The 19,995-nt window shown below is 37.5% G+C and overlaps 1 protein-coding gene across 1 annotated transcript; it reads right to left on the bottom strand.

The window, feature by feature from the left end:
• Positions 1-3,774: 3,774 nt before the first annotated feature.
• Positions 3,775-8,635, bottom strand: LOC309861048 (olfactory receptor 2M3-like). The gene is made up of 2 exons (XM_082723494.1): positions 8,611-8,635; positions 3,775-5,082 (listed from the first exon to the last, which is right to left on the bottom strand). Exon 2 carries the CDS (start codon positions 5,066-5,068, stop codon positions 4,118-4,120), a length of 951 nt encoding a protein of 316 aa, XP_082579620.1. The 5' UTR covers positions 5,069-5,082; positions 8,611-8,635; the 3' UTR covers positions 3,775-4,117.
• Positions 8,636-19,995: the final 11,360 nt, after the last annotated feature.

The raw sequence follows: 19,995 nt of genomic DNA, 5'->3' as shown, positions 1-19,995 counted from the left end.
AGTGTGTTAAGACCTTCTACTATTAACATATTCATAGAAATATGACTCTTTATCTTGATTAATAGTTTTCTTATGTAATTGGCTGCTCTCATATTGGGGGTGCAAATATTTTCAATTGTTAGATCATCTTAGTGGATAGTCCCTTTAAAAATGATGTAGTGTCCTTCTGTATCTCTGACTACAGTCTTTAGTTTAAATATAATTTATCTGATATGAGAATCACTACCCCAGCCTTCTTTTGAGGCCCATTGTCATGAAGCATGATTCTCTAACCCTTTGCTTTCAGTCTGGGTGTATCCTTAGGTTCAAAATGGGTCTCTTGTAGACAACAGATGGATGGGTCCTGTTGTTTTAACCAATCTGACACCCTGTGTCATTTTATGGGTGTATTTAGGCCATTCACATTGAGAGTGATTATTGATAGATATGTTTTTATTGACATCATGTTAACTTTGAAGTCTTTCCTTCTGTAGATTGTCTCTATATATCTGTTCAATAATATTTCTGGATTTTTCCTCATTTATAGAACCCCCCTTAATATTTAATGCAGTGTAGGCTGGTGGTTGCATAGTTTTTTAAGCCTTGCCAGTTTTAGAATCTTTTAATCTCTCCATTTATTTTGAATGTCAGTCTTGCTGGAAAAGGTATTCCTGGCTGCATGTTCTTCTCATTTAGTGCCCTGAATATATCTTGCCAGCCCTTTCTGGCTTGCCAGGTCTCTGTGGACAGGTCTGATGTTATTCTGATGGGTTTTCCTCTGTACATAAGGAGCTTCATTGTCCTAGCTGCCTTCAAGAGAGTTTCTCTACAATTATAATTTCTCATTCTTACTCTTAGGTGTCTCAAGGACTTTTGAGAATCTATAATCTTGGGGGGAGGCCGTTCTTACTCTAGTACATGAACACTGGTTCCTTTCATGAGATTAGGAAAATTTTCATGGACAACTTGTTCCACTATATCCTGTAGACTTCTTTCTTTCTCCTCCCCAGGAGAATTATTGGATTCCCCAAGATTCCAATTATTCTGATGTTGGAACGTTTCATGGCATCATTTATTTCCCTGATTCTATTTTAGTGACTTCTAAGCTGTTTGTTCTGGGCTTCCTCCTGGTCATTTCTCTCTATCTGTTTCTTGTCCAGATAACTAATTCTATCTTCTGTCTCAGTTACCCTAGCTTTGAGAGAATTTAGATTAGATTAGATTGGAACTCATTGAGAGCATTTTGAACATCATTCCTGGTGGCTTTCAGTTCTGCCCTAATCAATTCTGCTTGGTCATCCATGGCCTTCTCCAACCTAGCTATTGCATGGATAATTGTTAGCCTGAATTCTCTTTCTGACATATTGTCTATGTTAATAGCCATTATCTATGTTTCAGAAGGCCCATCCTCTGTATTTTTCTTCTGCTGGGCATTCCTCCTCATATTCATTTTGGTGACAGATGACTGAACAGATGTAGCTGGATGTATCAACGATGGTGCAGTCAATGTGCACCCTGGAATGCTTCTGAGCAATCAGAATTCCCCACCCAAATGATAGCTGCCGCTGTCGTGGTTTTGGGTACAAGCTATCTGGGCAGCTTCAGACCACCAGAGAGGTTTCAAGCAGCGATCACACACAGAGATTTTTCCGCTGGCCCTGGCTGAGAGTGCCAGGGTCAGAGAGCACCTTGCTGGCTCCTGGGCGCACCTCTCCCAGGGGAGGGTGTGGGGCGTGTGTGTCTTAGGCTCTGATAGCATGGGGTGTGTCTAAGAGCAGTGGGCTTGGCCTTTGCTCACCTCTCTCAGGGAAGGGTGTGGGGCATGCACATCTCATGCTCCGATGGCACAGTGTGGCATTCTGCCATCTGGAGAGGCTTTCATCCCCTCATAGGAACCAGACCCTATGTGTTCTCGGGCATACTGGTGGCTCAGGGACTAAGACCTGGTTCCTCCGCTGCACTCTCTCTGGCTCACCGCCAGGGAAGGCTGCCCTGGGCCAGGGGACTTAAGCCCCTGTCCCTAACCACCCCAATTCCCACAATTTACCCCCATGATCCTTTGCTCTTTTTGAGTGCTTTCAACCAGTCTCCAAGTTAATGCTGGTCCCCAGATGCAGGGCATTGGGGTATTACTTTCCAATCAGTTTTCTCTGGTGGCTCCCTCCACCTTTTGTTTGTCTTTCGATATCAGTCTGACATTCCCACTCCGCTTTACCTGCCCACTGGCGTCTTCTGCCCCTGTAGAGATTCAGACGTGTATAATTCTGATCTCAGGCTGATTTCATGGGTTATCGGAGTTCTTTGGTAGGTAATCAGCTCACATTAGGGTACAAGTTGAAACGGTGCCTCCTCCTACTTCCCTGCCATCTTGTCTACCCCTTTTGTCTGTACTGTCATTTGCGAATATCTTCCTTCATTCTGTGGGTTGCCTCTTTTTTTTTTTTTTTTTTTTTGGCTGTTTCCTTTGTTGTGCAGAAACTTTTGATCTTGCTAAAGTCCCAAAAGTTCATTTTTGCTTTTGTTTTATTTGCCTTTGGAAACATGTCCTGAAAGAAATTTCTGTGGCTGATATGTAGAGGTTACAACCTGTGTTCTCCTCTAGGATTCTGATGGATTCTTGTCTCACCTTAAAGTCTTTTATCCATTTCAAATTTATCTCTGTTCATGGTGTAAGAAAATGGTCAAGTTTCATTCTTCTATACATGGCTGTCCATTTTCCCCAGCACCATTTGTTGAAGAGACTGCCTTTTTTTCCACTGTATGTGTTTTCCTGCTTTGACCATAGAGTTGTGGGTCCATATTTGGGCTCTCTACTCTGTTCCACTGGTCTATGAGTCTTTTTGTGCCAATACCATGGTATCTTGGGGATCACAGCTTTGTAGTAAAGCTTGAAATCAGGCAATGAGATGCCCCCAGCTTTTTCTTTTTCTTTTTCAAAAATTTCTTAACAATTCGGGGTGTCTTCAGGCTAACAGACACATGAAAAGATATTCATTATCATTAGCCATCATGGAGATTTAAATCAAAACCCCATTGAAATACCACCTTGTACAGTTAGAATAGCCAAAATTAACAAGACAGTAAACATCAAGTGTTGGAGGGGATGTGGAGAAAGGGCAACCCTCTTACCTGATGCTGGGAATGCAAGTTGGTGCAGCCATTTTGGAAAACAGTGTGGAGATGTCTCAAAAACTTAAAAATATAGTTATCTATGAACCTGCAACTGCAGTACTGGGTATTTACCCAAAAGATTCAGATGCAGTGAAAAGAAGGGCCATCTGCACCCCAGTGTTCATAGCAGCAATAGCTACAGTCACCAAACTGTGGAAAGAGTCAAGATGTCCTTCAACAGAAGAATGGATAAAGAAGATATGGTCCATATATACAATGGACAATCATGCAATCATCAGAAAGGGTGAATACTCAACTTTTGTATCAACGTGGATGGGACTGGAGGAGATAATGCTGAGTGAAATAAGTCAAGCAGAGAGAATCAATTATCATATGGTTTCACTTACTTGTGGAGCACAAGGAATAACATGAAGGACATTGGGAGAAGGAGAGGAAAAGTGGGTTGTGGGTAATCAGAGGGGGAGACAAACCATGAGAGACCATGTACTCTGAGAAACAAACTGAGGGTTTTGGAGGGGGTGGGTGGACATTGGGTGAGCCCGGTGGTGGGTATTAAGAAGAGCACATATTGCAAGGAGCACTAGGTGTGGTGCACAATGAATCTTGTAACATGAAAAAAATAAAATAAAATTTTAAAAGGATGATCACTCAAAATTAAGATATTGGGTTTTCCAGAATTTTTTTCTAAGATTAAGTTTATGACATGTGAAAAAACACAAGAAGTTTAATTAATACATTCAGACAATTGGATGTTATCACAGGCAATAACCTCTATTTGTTAACTGATAATAAAAAATAAATAAAATTTAGGTCTTGTCTTGCAATAAATATTTCCTTATAGTCATTTTTTCAACCTACCATAAAAATGTAAAATATTTGAAGGAAAAATGTGAAGTTTTTCCATTTCTAAATCTTAGGTTGTGGCTTACAGATCCACAAAGGTCAGTAAATATTAGTTAACTTTACTGATTAAATACATAAATTTGAGCATAAATCAAATCAAATATTATCGGGCAATTTGCTTTCCAGACTTACCCTTCCTCGACAGCTTCATGAATGCTCTGGCTACTTCTTTGTTGCGAAGGCTGTAGATGAGGGGATTCAGCATGGGGGTAAGGATGGTATAGAAGACAGATACCATCTTGTCCTGGGTGGGGGAACGATCTGAAGTGGGCCGCATGTATATGAACATGGCTGCTCCATAGTACATTCCCACCACAATGAGGTGAGAGGAGCAGGTGGCAAAAGCTTTTCGGCGACCCTCCTCAGAGGCCATGTGAATGACAGCCACAATAACACGAACATAGGAAGCAATAATTACTGCTACAGGGAAAAGAAGCATAATAACACAACAGATAAATATCATCTTTTCAAATAACAATGTGTTGGTGCATGAGAGAGTGAGAAGGGCAGGGACATCACAGAAAAAGTGGGGTATATCCCAGGCTCTACAATATGAGAATGATAATGCAACTGCAGCTTCAACTGTACCATCAAGAGAGCCAAGAATCCATGAAGAACCTGCCATGAGACCACAGATTTTCTGGCTCATGAGAACTGAATATCGTAATGGGTGACAAATGGCAACATAACGGTCATAGGCCATGGCAGCTAACAGGAAACATTCTGCTCCAAGCAGAGACACATATAAGAATATCTGAACTCCACAACCAGCCAAAGAAATGGACTTCTTGCCTGACAAGTAGTTGAAGGCCATCTTGGGTACAGTGGTGCAAATGAGCATGAGGTCCATGAGGGATAGTTGGCTGAGGAGGAAATACATGGAAGTGTGAAGCTGGTTGTCCAGGTAGATGAGGAGAACCATAACAACGTTCCCAGTGAAGGCCACTGTGAAGATGCCCAAGACCAGAGAGAAGAGGAAGATGTGAGTGGGGCTGTTACTGAAGATTCCCAGCAGGATGAAGCCTGAATTGAAGGTCTGATTCTCACATGCCATGATAAATATGCTGACTGCATGGAACACAAGAAATGACACATGGTTGGTATTGTGCTATTGAAATATTAAGCTCTTCCCTTCTAAGTCATTCCTTCTACCAAATTGCCTAAGCAAGAGAAAGTTCTTTCTTTGGCCGTATTTTTTTTTTCATTTTTAGACTATGTATATTAAAGCATAGTTTTAGCTTTTTTTTTTTTTAAGATTTTATTTATTTATTTGATAGAAATAGACACAGTGAGAGAGGGAACACAAGCAGAGGGATTGGGAAAGGGAGAAGCAAGCTTCCTGCTGAGCAGGGAGCCCAATGCGGGGCTCAATCCCAGAACCCTGGGATCATGACCTGAGCCGAAGGCAGACGCTTAACGACTGAGCCACCCAGGCACCCCAAGCATAGTTTTAGCTTTATACGATTTTTAATACAGCATACATTGTTCAGAGACATAGTAAGTTACATGGCAAAAATATGAGTTTTCTCAAGTCATATGATCAGAATAACTAGTCAACTCCTGTATGTAGTGTAGATTACCCATTCATAAAAAAAAAATATGTTCATGAAAGACATACATTTTCAAGAAGTTGATGAGATTTTCTTTATATCTCTTTATGTTTCTCTTGAGACTTAGCATAACGATTCTACTCAAGAGTAGAGAGAATCATGAATTGATGGAAATGAGACAAGCTTAATCAAATGTCAAATAAGCAGAACACATTGAGAAATCAGCAATCAGGTGTCCCTTAACTAATATTTATTCTAATTAAAGTGAATTGTAGTGGAAATAGCTCCACATAAATATACACTTTCCTCATTCATCTCAAAATGGTGTGTGCCCAGAATGTCTGGGTGGCTCAGTTTGATAAAGTACCTGCCTTTGGGTCACATCATGATCTCAGGGTCCTGGGATCAAGCTGCATGATGGGCTCCATGCTCAGTGGGGAGTTTTCTTCTTCCTCTCCCTCTGCCCCCTCCTCTGCTTATGCTGTCTCCCATTTGCAAGTAAATACAGATATATCTATCTATCTATCTCTATAGATCTATATAGATAGATTGATCTACAGAGATAGATAGATCTATAGAGATAGTTAGATAGATAGATAGATAGATCTATCTCTCTATAGAGAGATAGAGAGATAGATAGATATAGATATAGATAGACATAAAATAATTATTTATTTGAGAGAGAGGAAGAGAAGATATCTATATCCATATCTTTAAATTTATATATATATAGTCCTCTATTTTCACATTCATTTCTTTTCTTTTATTTTTTACTTTCCTTTTCAAAATACAGAACATTCTTTTACTTTCTTGTCCTACAGTCCCTGAACAAACTGAAAATACATGCTGTTTCTACCACCTCTGTGTCCTTCTAAGCTCTTTATCTCAGTAGTATTCCCCAATTATGTGTATGTAATATTTCAATTATAATTCAGGTGTTCAATACATCCTAAATTCCTAATCAGTTATAAATTCTCTTAGATATATTTGTTACATTTATGCCTATCAATAAAGTCAACTTGCTGTGTAATTATTGTAATTACTGTGTAATTATTTACTGTGTAAATAATTATAGTTCATGCTGCTTAATTTTTGGGGTATTTTTTTCATACATTCAGTTGCTAATTAAATGTTCCTAACACAATCTTTTTACCTTATTCAAACCTGTCATTATGCATATTATATAAAAACCTTCAAATATTTCTATTGAAAAATGCACGAGTTTTCAACAGAAATTTACAATAGAAATTTCAACAGAAAATTACCACATCACTTGACTCTGTAGAATTTCAGTTCTTCCAAAAAACGGTATGTCCTTTCTATATCACTGTTTAGCTTTTGTGTCTTTATTAAGAAGGGAGAGTGACTTCCCCATTGACATTATGTAGTATATCTAGAGCAGCCATGTAGGTTCAGTTATCCTTATATTCATCTAACTAAACTCTCCTGTCCCACTTTTCTCTCCATTACTCAATATCCCTCTCAAGTTTCTAACTCACTTTTTTTCTTTCCTATATATACTGTCTTTCCATGTTCAGCTGATATTAACTGTCTTTATTTAGTTAGTATTATTCCTTTGCTCTGCTCTTCCTACCCCAGTCTTTTAAACTCCCTTTCCTCAAAATACAATCCTTGAAGCTGATGAGTATAACAAAAATAATTGGTGATTTCTTTAAAAAAAAACTCATCAATATCTCTAAAAAGCCTATCTTACATTAAAGAGGGCATGTGGTATGATACGCACTGGGTGATATATGAACTCATGAAGAATTGAACATTTACAATATCTTGGTTAATTTAATTGAAATATAGAAAGCCCATCTTATTTGTGCCATACCTCAATATTACAAATAATACTGAACTTCTTAATTTTCCCAAAGAATAACTGTACTGTGTCACTCCTCTTAAAACTTCAAATTTCAAGTGGTTCAGATTGTCTGCAGTATGGGTTCTCATCTCCTTGCTGATCTTTTCCTGAGATATTTTAGAAAGCCATTCAAGACTAATATCCAAACAGATATTTCCAGGATATCTGTTCTCCACTTCCCTATACAAACTTTATGCATTACCACCTGCAGATCCCAAATTTAAAATAAATAAATCTGAGCTTAAGTGTCTTTTTAGGAGTCTCTGCTCTTCTACAATCATTATCTTTATAAATAACATCTCCCTTCAAATCCAACACAGGAATATATTTCTCCATAACTCTTTCTTTATTCTATAGTTTGAAAGCTCTATATATAGTAAGTTTACAGGAGATGCATGACCTCTACCGCTGTTCTGCACAAGAGGAAAATATTATGGACCTTCAAATCAGGGGAGCCTGAGCTTACAATTTTGCTCTACTATCAACTTGTATGTCAACAAGTAGGTTAATAGATGTCTCTGAGTTTATGTTTTAATCCCCTCTATCTCTCACAGCATTGTTATAAAGTACAATGAGTTAATTCTTTAAAGCTCCTCATCAAAATATGTGTATCATACCCCAAAATGTTCATCATATGAACATTTCCATCATTACATCCTTTCCACAGCCTCCCAACATTGCAATAATCTTCACCGTTATTCCCCCCCCCCTTTTTAATATTCTATTTTTCTTCCTAGATTTCTAACTGGTAAGCTATATACTTATTTTATATGTGTTTAATCCATATAAAATAATTTGCAGAAGGATGAAGACCATAAGATCTTCACAGGTGATTGAAAGCATGGACAGATAGACTACATGCACTGGGGAGTTTTGCAATGATTTTCATCTTAGCATTTATGACACTGTTCTAAATAATGCCTTACATTATTTAACATCTTCATGGGTATTATATAATTTAATCTTCAAAAGTACCCATGATAAATATAAGAAACATTAATTTTACAGAGAATATAAAGGGAAACGTTGCAAATGGACATGGAATAGTACCTTCCTATTTAAATTATTTTAATATATAAAAAATTTAATATATAGTTTTTGAATAAAATCTGATTACATTTGGTTGAACTCCAGAATGCCATAGATATTTATCAAAATACAAGTCTCCCTCAGTCTTACCTTCTAAGTGTTTTCAAGGAGATGCTACTTGCAGAGTAACTGAAAACCTTTAAATTGCCAGAGGAAACCTATGCAAAACAATTTTACTAAGTCATCAGTGATTTAATTTTACAATGCCTCCAAGGAATTTAGTCCCTGATCTTCAATTAAAATACTTTATGTTAGCATCCGCTTTTTCTCTTAGGCCTCAAGCATAATTGTTTTCCAAAATACAAGTTTTATTGATATTTAAGATCAAATAAAAAATTCTGTCATATTGATTGATAATTTTGTTCTCCTGTTTCCTGGCTCCTTCATGTATTATTTATGACACTTTCTATCTTTTTAAAATATCTCACATTTTCTCCTTCCTGCCTTCCTTCCTTCCTTATTTCCTTCCCTCATTCCTTCCTTTTTTGTTTTTTTTAAATTTCTACATGAGCATGGGGTTTGAATGCACAACCCCAAGTTCAAGAGTCACATGCTACATTGACTGAACCAGCCAGGCACCCCAATCTCTCATATATTTAAAGTCTTAATCAACTCTGTAAAATGAAGGAAAAAAACAGGCAGTTGAACATCAGGAGAAGGAAGGGAACAAAAAAAGGAGAGAAAGTAGAGTGAGAGATGAACTATGAGAGATATGGACTCTGGGAAGCAAACCGAGGGTTTTGAAAGAGAGGAATGTGGGAGGGGTCGGTTATTAAGGAGGGCATGGATTGTATGGAGCACTGGGTGTTGTATGCAAACAATGGATCATGAAACACTACATCAAAAACTAATAATGTACTTTATGGTGAATAACATAACATAATAAATAAATTCAAATAAATAAATTTCTCATTGTGGTTTGGCCTTAGTTACCGCTAAATAGAGATCTTTTAAAATTTACCAATATTTTCAAACTGATAAATCAAGTGATCTTATTCTCATCATTCAAGTTGAGATTCCTATACTTGAGATTTCAGCACTGTTTCAAATCATTCTTTTTTTTGAAATGTGCTATTGATGATTACTCTTTTATCTTTGTACTACTAGTTTTCTTATCATCATCCTGAAATACACAAATACACTTATTTAATTTTCTCTTCATAAAATATTTTAGTTCCCTAAGACTATTTGTTTGCTTGTTCGCAGTTTTTATTTAAATTCCAGTTAGTTAACATATAGTGTAGTATTAGTTTCAGTAGGATTTAGTGATTCATCACTTATAGCCAACACTCTGTGCTCATCACAAGTGCACACTATAATACAAACATACACTTAATACATCCCCCTTGCCCATCTCCCACCATCAACACTTAGTTTTTTGTCTATAGTTAAGAGTCTGTTTTATGGTTTGCCCCTCCATGCCATATTCATCTGTTTTATTTCTTAAATTCCACATATGAGTGAAATCATATGGTATTTGTCTTTCTCTAACTGACTTATTTCCATTAGCATAACATAAACATATGAAATCTTGCAATTTGCAACTATGTGGACAGAACTAGATTTCCTAAGACTTTTGGACATGCCTTTCTCTTTCTCATGTGCTCACAACTATGAAGAATAACTGTATATTTTCAATCTAAATGTTTTCATTCTTCTACACATGGATGTCCAATTTTCCCAGCACCATTTATTGAAGAGACTTCCTTTTTTCCACTGGATATTTTTTCCTGCTTTGTCAAAGATTATTTCACCATAAACTTGAGAGTCCATATCTGGGTTCTCTATTCTGTTCCTTTGATTTATGTGTCTGTTTCTGTGCCAATACCATGCTATCTTGGAGACCAAAGATTTGTAGTAAAGCTTGAAATCAGGCAATATGATGCCCTGGCTTTGTTTTTCTTTTTCAAAATTTTTTGGTGATTTGGGATCTTTTCTGATTCCATACAAATTATAGGTTTCTTTGTTTCAGCACTTTGAGAAATGCTGATATTTTATCAGGATGACATTGAAAGTATAGATTACTCTGGGCAGCACAGATATTTTAATAATGTATGTTCTTCCAATCCATGAGCATGGAATGTTTTTCCACTTTTGTGTCTTCTTTAATTTCATTGATGAGTGTTTGTAGTTCCTAGAGTACAGATCTATTACCTCTTTGGCTGGGTTTGTGCCATGGTATCTTATGGTTTTGGGTGCTATTGAAAATGGAATTTATTCTCTTATTTCTCTTTCTATGGTTACATTGTTAATATATAAGAAGGACTGATATTAATAAAAAATTAAAAATATTTTTAAATTTTCCTTTATTTGATTAATTATTTATGCATTTATTATTTATTTCTTTAAGACAGAGAGACAGAGATAGAGTGTATGTGAGAAAGAGAGAGAGGTAACAAGAAGAGAAGAAGGGTAGAGGGAGAAGCAGACTTATTGTTAGGCAGGAAATCTAATATGGAACTTGATCCCAGGACCCAGGGATCATTACCTGAGCCAAGAACATACATGTAATTGAGACATCCAGGAGCACTTTTTATTTTTTTTTAATTAAAGTGTTTATTTTTATTCCTATGGCTAAAGACTTTTAAGTCACTGATGATTTCTTCCTTTATCATTATTCTTTCTGAAGTTTTATTATAATTTTACTTTATTTTCCATATTAATTCTAGAATTAGTTAATTTTTTCCGCAAAATTGCTGTGGTTTATGTTGCAATTGCAGTATATGTGGGTTTCGGAAGATTTTGAACAATCCCATGTTATCCTCAAACTGTTTATATCCAGGAGTGCCTTGGTGGCTCAATTGGCTAAGTGTTTGCCTTCAGATAAGGTCATGATACCAGGGACCTGGGATCAAAACTTATATCAGGCTCCCTATGCAACAATAATGTCTGCTTCTCCCTCTCTCTCTCTCCCTCCCCTTGCTTGTGTACTCTCTCTTAAATAAGTAAATAGAATCTTAAAAAAAATTCTTAAATCCAGATTTTTACATAATAAAGTTAATAATTTTATATTTCAGTCATATATGATGTCACATGTTTGAAAAACTGTTATTCATTTTTGATGATTCTGATGCCATTTATTTCTTTTTGTTGTCCAATTGTAAGACTATGACTTTTAGTACTATGTTGAATAACCGTGGTGATAGTGAACAGCTCTACCTAGTTCCTGATCTTAGTTCTCAGTTTTTTCCCATTGAGAATGATTTTTGATATGGGTTTTTCATAGATGGCTTTGATGATATTGAGGTACCCTCTATTCCTACACTGTAAAGAATTTCAAACAAGAGATGATGCTGTACTGTCTCAAATGCTTTTTCAGCATCTATTGAGAGTATTGTATGGTTCTTGTTCTTTCTTTTATTAATATATTGTATCACATTGATTGATTTATGGATGTTGAACCAATCTTGCAGCCAGGGAATAAATCCTACTTGGTCGTGGTGAATAATCCCTTTAATCATCAATGTAATATGGTACTGGCACAAAAGCAGACATATAGATCAAAGGAACAGAATAGAGAGCCCAGAAATGGACCCTCAACTCTATGGTCAACTAATCTTTGACAAAGCAGGAAAGAATTTCCAATAGAAAAATGACAGTCTCTTCAACAAATTGTGTTAGGAAAATTGGACAGCTACATGCAGAAGAATGAAGACCATTTCCTTACACCACACACAAAAATAGATGTAAAATGGGTAAAATACATCCATATGAGATAGGAATCCAATAAAATCCTTGAGGAGAACACAGACTGCAACCTCTTCAACCTCAGCTACAGAAACTTCTTCCTAGACACTTCACCAAAGGAAAGGGAAGCAAGGGCAAGAAAGAACTCCTGGTATTTCATCATGATAAAATCTTTTGCACAGCAAAGAAAACACTCAGCAGAACCAAAAGACAACTGACAGAATGGGAGAAGATATTTGCAAATAACATATCAGATAAAGGGCTACTATCCAAAATCTATGAAGAACTTATTGAACTCAACATACAAAGAACAAATAATCCAATCAAGAAATGGGCATAAGACATGAACAGACATTTCCTCAAAGAAGACATCCAAATGACCAACAGACACATGAAAGAGTGCTCAATATCACTTGGCATCAGGGATATACAAAACAAAAACAAAAACAAAAACAAAACAAAACAGTGAGATACCACCTCACACCAATCAGAATGGCTAAAATTAACAAGTCAGGAAATGACAGAAGTTGGTGAGGATGTGGAGAAATGGGAACCCTCCTGCACTGTTGGTTGGAATGCAAGCTGGTGCAGTCACTCTGGAAAACAGTATGGAGGTTCCTCAAAAAGTTGAAAGCTGAGCTACCCTATCATCCAGCAATTACACTACTGGGTATTTACTCTAATGATACAAATATTGTGAACTAAACCCAAATGTTTAGAGCAGCAATGTCCACAATAGCCAAACCATGGAAAGAATCCAGATGTCCACCAACAGATGAATGGATAAAGAAGATGTCGTGCATATACATACATACATACATACATACAATGGAATACTATGCAACCATCAAAAATGAAATCTTGCCATTTGCAACAATGTGAATGAAACTAGATGGTGTTATGCTAAATGAAATAACACAATCAGAGAAAGACAATTATCATATGATTGCTTTTATATGAGGAATTTGAGAGACAGAGCAGGGGTCATAAGGGAAGGGAGGGAAAAATGAAACAATATGTGACTGGGGAGGGAGACAAAAATAAGAGACCTTTATTATTTTTTAAACTCTTTAAGAAAGTATCTTTATTACAAAATATCAACTATCATGACATACCTCATATGCCATTATATTTCTAACATCCTTGTAAAATGAAATAACAATTGAATAAAATTTTCTTGACATGATTCATTATAAAATAACATTAAGTTAGTCAGTGGGGGGACAAGATGGTGGGGAAATAGGAGGAGGCGCCTTTTCAACCTGTACTCCAATGTGAGCTGATTACCTACCAAAGAACTCCTATCACCCATGATATCAGCCTGAGATCAGAATTATACATGTCTGATCTCTACAGGGGCAGAAGAACCAGTGGGCAGGTAAAGTGGAGTGGGAATGGCAGACTGATATCAGAAGATAAACAAAAGGGGGAGGGAGCCGCCAGAGGCGACCAGTTGGAAAGTAATGCCCCAATACGAGTGAGAGTGCCCTGTGTCTGGGGACCGGCATTAACTTGGAGACTGGTTGAAAGCACTCCAAAAGAGCAAAGGATTGCAGGGGCAGGGGGGGGAATTGTGGGAATCGGGTGGCTAGAGACAGGGGCTTAAGTTCCCGGTCCCAAGACAGCCTCCCCTGGCACTGAGGAAGAGATAGTGCAGCAGAGAAACCATGTCTTGGTCCCTAAACTGCCAGCTCCCAGGAGAACGCGTGGGGTCCGTTTCCTGTGAGGGGATGGGAGCCATGCCAGATGGCAGAACGCACGAACCCTGCTGTAGAGCCTGAGATAGTCCCCTGAGAGAGGTACAAAGGCCCAGCCAGTGCCCTTTGATTCGCGCCATTGTTTCAGAGCCTAAGAGGCCTGCACCAAAACTCTCCCCCCAGAGAGGGGTGCAAAGGCCCAGCCTGATGCTTTTGGATGTGTGCCTCGCTGTCAGAGCCTGAGACCCACGCGTGACCCACAGCCTCCCCTGAAATTGGTGCATGCAAGCCGGGCGATCTTATATCCAGAAAGACCAGGCACTCCCAGCGTGGGCCAGCGAGAAAATCTCAGTGTGCGACTGCTGCTTGGAACCTCTCTGGCGATCTGGAGCTGCCCAGACAGCTGCCACTGCCTTGGCTTTGGCTACAAACAAAAGATCCTGTGTCCCCAGGGACCGCGACATGGAACTTGCTCTGCCAGAGGCTGAGTGGGAACTTATTTAGGCTCTGCATCCAGATTGAGGCTTCTCTCTGAGAGGGAGATCAGGGTGCGTTTTTTTTTTTTTCTCTAAAACTACAAAAACCATCAAAAGTGGTCAAAATGAGAGGAAAAAAAAAGTGAACAAACATAAAAACTGCCAGAGAACAAAAGCTTAAAAAAAAGTTTCCTCAGAGCCCACTCACTTGAGGGGGGTGGGAGGACTTAACTCAGGGAACATCATTGACTGAAACCCCACGTGGCAGTCCCCTCCCCCAGAAAACAAACCAAGAAACAAATAATAATAAAAAGGACTATAAGAGAACAACCACTACTTCATAGGAAAACTTATTTTGCATTCATTCTCACTATTCTGGTTCTTTTTTTTTTTTTTAATGTAGGTAATTTTTTTTAACCTATTTACCATCACAGCGAGCTGTCCAGTACATCAAATTCCATAATAATCTTCTAACCTGAACTTTTTGATACATACACCTATGTTTTTCTTTTGCATTTTTATTTTTGAATTCCTTTTTTTTAAATTTAGTTTAGTTTAGTCTAGTTTATTCCTTTTTATTTTTATATTCTAATATTCATATAGAGTTAAACTTCAAAGTAATCCCCTTTCCCCAATCAATACTTCCCCTATAGGTAAACCAATTTTTAATCCCGCTTTATCTTAGGAAAGTTGAGTCCTTTACCAAAGATATCAAGATACATCCAGGAAGAATCAAAACAACCTTCCTCGCACACACTGAGAATTTATAACCACTCTCCCATCTTTTTCATAGCAGCAATGACCAGGGTTGCCAAACTGTGGAAAGACCAAGATGCACTTCAACAGATGAATGGATAAGGAAGATGTGGTCCATATACACGATGGAGTATTATGCCTCCATCAGAAAGGATGAATACCCAATTTTTGTAGCAACATGGACGGGACTGAAAGAGATTATGCTGAGTGAAATAAGTCAAGCAGAGAGAGTGAATTATCATATGGTTTCACTTATTTGTGGAGCATAACAAATAGCATGAAGGACATGGGGAGTTAGAGAGGAGAAGGGAGTTGGGGGAAATTGGAAGGGGAGGTGAATCATGAGGGACTATGGACTCTGAAAAACAACCTGAGGGGTTTGAAGTGGCGGGGGGGTGAGGGGTTGGGGTACCAGGTGGTGGGTGCTATAGAGTGCATGGATTGCATGGAACACTGGGTGTGGTGAAAAAATAATGAATACTGTTATGCTGAAAATAAATAAATTAATTTAAAAAAGAAGTAAAAAATAAAGAAAAAAATAGTCAATGATCTGTACCTAAATTACAACTACCAATTTTCTCTCATCAATAACTAGTATCTAGTAAATATTTGTTATTTTAAAAATCCTATTGAAATGTAAGTCCTAAAAATACTAAAATAATTCTTGTGTACAATTTTCAAAACAGTTCTTGCCTAAATTTTTTTAAAATAGTTTCCAAAAACAATTTTTGCCTAAAAATTTTCAAAAAAAAATTTCAAAAACAATTCTTGCTTAAAATTCTCAAGAATCATTTTTGAGTGAATTGTATAGGTGTCAATGGCTTTTCTAAGTTACATAATCTACACATTTATTCCAATCAAATTATTCAACACTTGTAATATTATACTGACCAAGCTATAGTGGGCTTTTGAAATGATTAATCCCAGTGTGATTTTCAGAAAAAATACAGGCATTCTGTGTCAGCACAAAAATACAATTGAACTGTTATTGTCCTCAACTGTCATCACAGAGAATACAAAATAACAGCATCATTTATTGAAGAGACTGTCTTTGTCCACTGCATATTTTTTCCTGTTTTGTCAAAGAACAGTAACAATGACACTATTTTGCTAGCAGAATTTTCGCTTATAAACTTACTTGAAATGCGAGAGCCTCTGTAGAATCAATGAAAACTTAAATATTTAAGGAATAATATGTTTAATCATTTGAGGGATCCTAAGTTGTTTTTATAGATCATTGATATAAATGAAGAAATGTAGAAAATGTTTCATTGAGGAAGGTAAAATTAATAATTTAGTATCATAAAATTATAATTTCTCATTTTTAAAATTTTCATTTATATTTTTTTAATTTCCTTTCAGTGTTCCAGAATTCCTTGTTTATGTACCACACCCAGTGCTCCATGCAATTCATGCCCTCCAGAATACCCATCACCAGGCTCACCCAACTTTCCGACACCCTCCCCAACAAAACAGTCAGTTTCTCAGAGTCCACAGTCTCATGGTGCATATCCACCTTCAATTAGCCCTAACACCCTTCTATCCATCCTCCCATGTCCTCTGTTATTTCTTATGCTCCACAAATAAGCAAAACCAAATGATAATTGACTATCTCTACTTGACTTATTTCACTCAGCATAATGTCTTCCAATCCCATCCATACTGATACAAAGGTTGGGTATTCATCCTTTCTGATGGAGGCACAATATTCCATAGTGTATATGGACCACATCTTCCTTATCCATTCGTCCGCTGAAGGGCATCTTGGTCTTTCCACAGTTTAGCGACCGTGGCCATTGCTGCTATAAACATTGGGGTACAGATGGCCCTTCTTTACACTACATCTGTATCTTTTTGGTAAATACCAGTAGTGCAATTGCAGGGTCATAGGGAAGCTCTGTTTTTAATTTCTTAAGGAATCTCCACACTGTTTTCCAAAGTCGCTGTACCAACTTCCATTCCCACCAACAGTGTAAGAGGGTTCCCCTTTCTCTACATCCTCTCCAAATCATGTTGTTTACTGTCTTGTTAATTTTGTTCATTCTGCATAAAAACAGACTCATAGACCTATGGAAGAGAATAGAGAGCCCAGATATGGACCCTCAACTCTATGGTCAAATAATCTTTGACAAAACAGGAAAAAATATGCAGTGGACAAAAGACAGTCTCTTCAATAAATGATGCTGTTAAAACTACAGTTATACGTAGGTGAATGAAACTCGACCATTCTCTTACACCATACACAAAGATAAACACGAAATGGATAAAAGGCCTCAATGTGAGGCAGGAATCCATCAGAATCCTAGAGGAGAACAACATCAGCAGTAACCTCTTTGACATCTGCCACAGCAACTTCTTTCAAGACATGTCTCCAAAGACACAGGAAAAAAAAAAAAAAAAGAGAGAGAGAAAATGCACTTTTGGGACATCATCAAGATCAAATCTTCTGCACAAAAAAGGAAAAAGTCAATGAAACAAAGAGGCAATCCACAGAATGGGAGAAGATATTCGCAAATGACAGTACAGACAAAAGGCTTATATACAATATCTATAAAGAACTCAAACTCAACACACAGAAAACAGATAATCATGTGAAGAAATGGGCAGACGACATAAACAGATACTTCTTTAATAAAGACATACAAATGGCTAACAGACACATGAAAAAATCTTCATCATCATTAGCCATCAGCTACATTCATATCAAAACCACATTGATGATGACAGCTTTGTAATAGAGCTTGAAGTCCGGAATCGTGATGCCACCAACGTTGGCTTTTTCAATATCCCTTTCCCTTTGGCTATTCGAGGTCTTTTCTGGTTCCATATAAATTTTAGAATTATTTGTTCCATTTCTTTGAAAAAGATGGATGGTACTTTGATAGGAATTGCATTAAATGTGTAGATTGCTTTAGGTAGCATAGACATTTTCACAATATTTATTCTTCCAATCCAGGAGCATGGAACATTTTTCCATTTCTTTGTGTCTTCCTCAATTTCTTTCATGAGTACTTCATAGTTTTCTGAGTATAGATTCTGTGCCTCTTTGGTTAGGTTTATTCCTAGGTATCTTATGGTTTTGGGTGCAATTGTAAATGGGATTGACTCCTTAATTTCTCTTTCTTCTGTCTTGCTGTTGGTGTAGAGAAATCTTGCCATTTGCGACAACATGGATGGAACTAGAGCGTATCATGCTTAGCGAAATAAGTCAAGCAGAGAAAGACAACTATCATATGATCTCCCTGATATGAGGAAGTGGTGATGCAACATGGGGGCTTAAGTGGGTAGGAGAAGAATAAATGAAACAAGATAGGATTGGGAGGGAGACAAACCATAAGTGACTCTTAATCTCACAAAACAAACTGAGGGTTGCTGGGGGGAGGGGGTTTGGGAGAAGGGGGTGGGATTATGGATATTGGGGAGGGTATGTGCTTTGGTGAGTGCTGTGAAGTGTGTAAACCTGGTGATTCACAGACCTGTATCCCTGGGGATAAAAGTATATGTTTATAAAAAATAAAAAATTAAATAAAAAAAATTCCTGGGGGAAAAAAACAAAAACAAAAACACATTGAGATACCACCATACACTAGTTAGAATAGCCAAAATTAACAATTAACAAAATTAACAACATAATGTGTGTTGGAGAGGATGTGGGGAAAGGGGAACCCTCTTACCCTATTAGTGGGAATGCAAGTTGGTGCAGCGACTTTGGAAAACGGTGTGGAGATTCCTTAATAAATTAAAGATATAGCTTCCTTATGACCCTACAATTGCACTACTGGGTATTTACCCCAAAGATATAGATGTTGTGAAAATAAGGGCCATCTGTACCCCGATGTTCATAACAACAATGTCCATGGTCGCCAAACTGTGGAAAGAACCAAGATGCTTTTCAATGGATGAATGGAGAAGGAAGATGTGGTCCATATACACTATGGAGATTTATGCTTCCATCATGAAGGATGAATACCCAACTTTTATATCAACATGGACGGGAATGGAAGAGATTCTGCTGAGTTAAATAAGTCAGTTATCATGCGATTTCACTTATTTGTGGAGCATAAGACATAAAAAGGAGGACATGGGGAGATGGAGAGGAGAGAGGAGTTGGGGGAAATTGGAAGGGGAGATGAACCATGAGAGACAATGGACTCCAAAAAAAGAAAAAAAAAAATCTGAGGGTTTGGAAGGGGCTGGGGTGGGAGGTTGAGTGAGCCTTCTGGTTGGTATAATGGAGGGCATGTATTGCATGGAACACTGGGTGTGGTACATAAACAATGATTTCTGTTACACTGAAAAGAAATTTAAAAAATAAGAAAAAAATTTTTGGCAATCTATCTGCTGTAATGTGGTATCTCAATATGGTTTTGATTTGAATCTCCCTGATGCGTCGTGATGATGAACTTTTTCTCATGTGTCTGTTTCCATTTGTATGCCTTCCTTGGAGAAGTGTATGTTCATGTGTTCTTCCCATTTTTTTGATATGATTACCTGTTTTGTGTGTCTTGAGTTTGAGTAGTTCCTTATAGATCTTGGATATAAGCCCTTTGTCTTTACAGTCATTTGCTAATATCTTCTCCCTTTCCGTGGGTTGCCTCTTTGTTTTGCTGACTGTTTCCTTTGTGTGAAGAAGGTTTTGATCTTGGTGAAGTCCCAAAAGTTCATTTTCTCTTTTGGTTCTTTTGCCTTGGAGACACACCTTGAAAGAAGTTGCTATGGCCAATTTGAAGAGGTTACTGCTGATGTTCTCCTCTGGGATTATGATAGATTACTGCCTCATATTGAGCTCTTTTATCCATTTCACATTTGTGTGTGTGTGTGTGTGTGTGTGTGTGTGTGTGTGTGTGTGTGTTTATGTA

The sequence above is a fragment of the Mustela nivalis genome (assembly GCF_964662115.1).
Source record: "Mustela nivalis genome assembly, chromosome: 3".
Classification (NCBI taxonomy): Eukaryota; Metazoa; Chordata; class Mammalia; order Carnivora; family Mustelidae; genus Mustela; species Mustela nivalis.
The sequence above is the reverse complement of the archived record's forward strand: the minus strand, read 5'-3'. Positions and strand labels throughout refer to the sequence as shown.

Coding starts and splice junctions, on each gene's coding strand:
- LOC309861048 (XM_082723494.1), bottom strand. CDS start 5,068: ATGGCATGTGAGAATCAGACCTTCAATTCAGGCTTCATCCTGCTGGGA.